The sequence below is a fragment of the Anneissia japonica genome, unplaced genomic scaffold (assembly GCF_011630105.1).
Source record: "Anneissia japonica isolate Jap-2015-1 unplaced genomic scaffold, ASM1163010v1 scaffold287661_len39965_cov100, whole genome shotgun sequence".
NCBI classification, from domain to species: Eukaryota; Metazoa; Echinodermata; class Crinoidea; order Comatulida; family Comatulidae; genus Anneissia; species Anneissia japonica.
This window is the reverse complement of record NW_022722433.1, coordinates 34484-39937: the sequence shown is the minus strand read 5'-3', so window position 1 is coordinate 39937 and position 5454 is coordinate 34484. Positions and strand designations below refer to the sequence as shown.

General features: G+C 37.0%; 1 protein-coding gene across 1 annotated transcript in view; it reads right to left on the bottom strand.

Annotated features, from left to right (window-relative positions):
- Positions 1–45: 45 nt before the first annotated feature.
- Positions 46–5454, bottom strand: part of LOC117111883 — a 24356-nt gene continuing 18947 nt past the window's right edge. The window contains exons 5-8 of the mRNA XM_033254898.1: positions 3650–3797; positions 2050–2212; positions 1529–1673; positions 46–1342 (exon numbers count right to left, since the gene is read on the bottom strand). Of these exons, the coding sequence (XP_033110789.1) occupies positions 987–1342; positions 1529–1673; positions 2050–2212; positions 3650–3797 (812 nt within the window). The 3' untranslated portion in view covers positions 46–986. The remainder of the gene's footprint in view (positions 1343–1528; positions 1674–2049; positions 2213–3649; positions 3798–5454) is intronic.

Genomic DNA, 5454 nt, shown 5'->3' with positions numbered 1-5454 from the left:
GCCGCCATGGTTACCTTTGTTATACGTCAGCGTTATGACGCCCTCTATAAATCTGGTTAATTAGGCATTACATCTGGAACGGTCGACGAGACCTTTGGGAATGAGGTGTGCTTGCTGGGCGTGCTGCTGCTGCTCGCAAGACGCGTGTGTCATCGGCTGTACGTAACTCTTCTAGAAGGGAATCAATAGCTTGTGAGATTTCAGGTTTAATTGAAGCAAGTGTTCTGGTACGAAGTTCTGTGCCATACCTTTGTTTAACTATCTTTGGAAGGCCTTTATGTATTAGAGAGAGCCACATAAGGACCACCATATTTTCCAGGGAGGCGGAAAGCTCCTCGTCTTCTTCAACTACCTGGTTATGATGAGAAATACCGCCACCTTGCTTTAACAAATTATCATGAATAAATGCAAGAAGACGCTGATATAAGTCCTCAGGCCGTTCATTATCTTTTAATGGATGTCCACAAAATCAATAAAATGTCCACCGGTGGACTGAAACCCATAATGTAACCTGATAGTTTGCCATATTTGAGACAAGGAAGTGGAACTTTTAACAGTTGTGTTGCGAGAAATCACAGGACAATAATTTGCAATTTGCCCAAGCATAAGCTCCAGGATAGTGACCTTTTGGTGGGCCGTACGACGCCGCTGTTCGGGAACGTCAGCACCGTCGTCGGTGAAACACCTGAGTGGGGCAGCTTTCATTTTGGGGCTCCAGGACGAGCCATCTAACAGGAATGAAGTTGCAGACTAAGACTAAATGAAGTTCTAGATCGAAGTTCGACTAAAGTTCGTTTTAAGAAAACGGGCGTAATACTTGAATACCCCAGATAGGAACATAAAAGATGATATAGTATCAATCACAGCCCTTCAACTTTCTGTTGAATGCTATGCTTGGTGACTTTTGTTGGTGTTAGATATTTGGGATTACCATCTTTCACCTGCGCCATAACTTCGGAAAGCTATTTTCGTATATTATGCCCATTTTAATCAATTTCATAGTGTTTTACAATATACTCCTTAACATTGTATTTCCTAATAAAAAATACAACGCCTTTCCCGTAACTTATCAAATGATCACCAACAAACAGTTTATTTGAATGAAAAATCTTAGGCACAACCAAATCATTGACACCATCTTCCATCATGTCCTGAGTACACCAAACTGGGTTCTTGTGTCCACTTGAGTTGATCCTGCAAATGTTGACCTCCCCCAACACGGGTTGGAGAGCGATTAGCAAGTCGCCGTGCAATGTGTATGCTGACACATCAGCTTCGTTGACCTTCACCGGGAACTGCTCTCCAGTTTCAGTGTTGAAAGCATATAACCGTCTTATACAGGCTATTAAACATGTAAAAAGTAAAAGTATCATAAATTACACTCATATTGATAATCCTAAGAAGGCTGATCAAAAAAGTAAAAAAAAAAAAAATAAACTATGTGAAAGTCGATTATAAACAAACTTTCAAAACATTTTTATTTCTTAAAAAATTGCGTAAACTTGACTTTGAATTTGTATTTCTGTACCTTCATTAATTATATATAAGATAAAATCTCCAAATATCCGTGGGCCTAGCAATGAAGCAGTAGGTTCTGCTACTACCTGTAACACTTTAGATTGGAAGTCATCCAAGTCATAAATCACAAATGAAGGTGTTGAGTTTACTCCAAACTGTTGATTAAAGAAAAAGGGGTAACTGTTTAATACGTCTACCAAGTTTTATTATAAAAGCTCAACTTCTGTCAATGCACCGACCGTAGTGCTGGCTATAGAAGAGACTGTAATAGCTAATATCAAGGTAAAAGCAAAAAAATATATATAAATAAGTAAGAAAATGGCCTCTAGTCTGCTTTTTTCTAAATTCGATGGACAACGAAAAACAATAATAATTATATACCGATATGGTAAATATCATCAGATTTAAATACACAGCCTTGCGCCGCCACGGGGTTTCAACCTTAGGTCATGACCCCACCATTGTGGTTCTACCAATTATAGCTTCACCACTTCTACTTCTTCCATTTTTTGAACAATTTTTGAAACTCACTAAACATCTGTTGTCCCAAACATACATAGACGACCAATCAAGATCCTCCCGTAATTCATTAGACGTACTTCTGCTACGAAAGTTAAATTCCCCTTCCTCTCTTTCAAGAATGAAGACTTGTATACAACCTTCATATGCAATTACTAACAGGTTATGCCAGACTCTGAAAAATGCGAAACCACCAACAGTTTTAGTTTTGCTACTTACTTACTTAATTTTGTTACTTTTTTTTCATTAATGCAGGCTAAAAACAAAATGTCATATGTGCTTTGCAAGCAAATAAGACCCAACTAAATCAAGATTGAAATAAAACAGTATTGTTTTTATTATTTTTTAAATTAATATGCTTATAACCAACACAAAACCAACATGATTATCCTCCTTGTCACCACTGACACCGCCACTATTTTATTTTAATGTTACAAGTTATACATTATGAACCACTTGTGGGTATGTAACAGAGTGGCAATTATAGGTATCACAAAAAAAGGTATTTTTAGGCCTTAATCTCTGTCCACACCATACATTTTTATTTGACAGATTTGTGTGATGTGCCCATATATGGATATGATGATGTCATATTACACCCAAATATGGGCATAACACATTTTTTGTCGCATAAAAATGTGATAGTGTTGACAGAGCTAAATGCTCATTTGTTGTGCTCTCTATTGGAGTTAAATGCAGGGGCGGATTTAACTCTTTGGAAGGTAAAAAAAAAAAAAGGAAAAAAGAAAGAAAAAGAAAAAAATGATAGCCCACAACGCCTCAAATGTTATTTTCGGGCGTCTAGAACACAAAAATTTCGCGGGGGCATGCCCTCGGACCCCCTAGGACATTGTTTTCTCGATCGGCCCGCCCAAATTTCGGCCCCCCTTTCGGCCCCCCTTTCGGCCCCCCTTTTGGACATCTCTGGATCCGCCCCAGAAATGTAACGAACTTTCAAGGATTGGTTTTGAAACTTCAATGCTCATGCAATTTAACGTCCAAACAAGCAAAACAGAAGCGCAAATAATGAATATATACTAGGGTAGTTTAGAGGTTGTCGACACATTCCGTAAATAAGGGTTTTTCGTTATTCGGAATTTTGTAACTCGATTGGGGATTGAGCCTACAAAATGTCCGTGGCAGAGTTGCAAAAAATCTGAGTTACAAAATGTCTGACACCCCAGTGATAGAAAATATATGAATAACATTACAACCACAGATATTTTAAAGAGCATGCCAAATACTGTAGTAACTCTAGTAATAGTGCGATCACTGCTACAAAAACTTAATAAAATTATTAATAATATTAACAATAACAATAAAAACGAAAACGATGGCAGTGGTATCGAAGGCGAGGACGGTGACTTCGAGGAAAATAACATTAACACCAACAACAATATATAATAATATTGTTACTGATGATGATAATATAATAACTATTATTATAATAGTGAATAATATAACAATAATAATAATAATAATAATAATAATAATAATAATAATAATAATGATAATAATAATAATAATAACAAAGTGACTCCTTATGCTATAGAAAAATTATTACTGTTCAACAATTTAAAAAAAAGACTGAAAACTAAATTTGACTCGTTACCTCACATATTCATATTCCACTTTTAAATTGTTTTTCAAACCAAATCCTCCATTAGAAAATGCCCACCACTGAATATAACCATCAACGGCCGGTATTATGAGGGAAAGCTGCGACAAATCTTGATGCTCGGAAAACTTGCAGAGTGGATCTAAGGAACACATTATAGTATCAAAGAGCATTCTCAATAAACATCGGAAACTGACTCGATTGTTTGATGTAAAATGACTCCTTAAAATCTTCTTAAATTATTCCCGGATCTGGGAGTAACAAATGTCCGAAAGATCTTCACCATTCAGCGCACACACAATGGCTTATGCTGCTTTAAACAATTCGATGACAGTTAAGTTATGTGTACATCTTTTATCATCCATGAGTTTGCAAGATGAATCTATATTATGATTATGCTTGTTTGTTTATAGATACAGTGGGAAAAAGGTCCGCAATAATCGTCTGGGATTCGAAACCTACCGGTCTGTAAACTGTAACAACGAAGATCATAGAAGTCTCGATCTTCCCAAGTGAATATTACATATTTATGCTTAATTGAGGGAAAAATAATGACTTTTGCCGTCATTTTTTACCGGAGTACAGTTAATAGATAGAGTTGAGACATGAGCGGTTTAGGTCACGTGGCTACCTGGGCGCCCTCAAAAACACCCAAGTCAGATAAGCTTTTTAGGATAAATTCTTGAACTTATGTTATGAAAATCCATAACTCCATAACGAAGGTTCGTGTCACATTATTTTTTGCTGGAAAATGTTCTTAAAAGACTACCGTAAAACCTCGAATTGAAGCCCAGTGGGCTTAATCTCGAATTGAAGCCGCCTCTTTAATTTGCAAAATCAGCCTCCAAAAGAAGCCCATGGGCTTCCTTCAAGATAGGGTAGGCTTCTTTTGGAGATAGTACAGTACATATACTGTACATTAATTTAAAAATAAGCTTGGTTTATACAGTGGTTTAGGTGATTTAATGCCAGTTAAATACACTCCATGATACAGGCTGATTTTGCAGTGGCCTTATGTATTGTTTTATAGTACAAATTCACATAATTGACAGCATTCATTTTTAAAAGAAGCCCCTCTTTACTAAAAAAGAAAAAAAAGAAAAAAAAAGAAGCTCATGGCTTCAATTCGAGGTTTTACGGTAGTCTACACCTCTATATGTTTGAAGAAAAATTTAAAAATTTGTTTGACCTCTGAATTCAAGAAAGAAAAGAAGAGCCTATCAAAATAGTGTATTAAATAGGTCTCAGTATACTAACTAGTACAGCAGTACTACGTATGTACTAGCTAGTAGTAAGCACTGTTTCAGTTACCGTATGACTTACTGGTTTCTCTTATTATTTACTACAAGTTATTTTGGATACCCTTGGACTGAGACCCTAGCTAGAAGCTTTCCACAAACACCCATTTATTATACGAATTCCTAAGTTGTCCTGTGCGTAAGTAAAGGCCAACTCAGACAGCGTCAGCCGACGCAGCCCGACGCGATTTGTTGTCGCGTCGGGTCTGTGTGAGTTGAACGCAGACGCGATGGTGTGCGTCGGGGGCAGTCGCGTAGTAGAATATTAAACGTGTTTAATATTTCTCACGACGGCTCAAGACTGTCCCCAAAGATACTAGAAATACAAGATAGAGTTCTCCACACAAAAAAAGTGTTCCACCGTGTTCCACCGAAATGCATGGTGGGAATACGAAAAACGGGACGCCCCCTACAGCTGGATCTAAAAAAAAACTTGTGCCAAACTTTCGTTACCAAGTCGTCGCCTATTTTATTATCAATTCTCAACAAAGATACTAGATA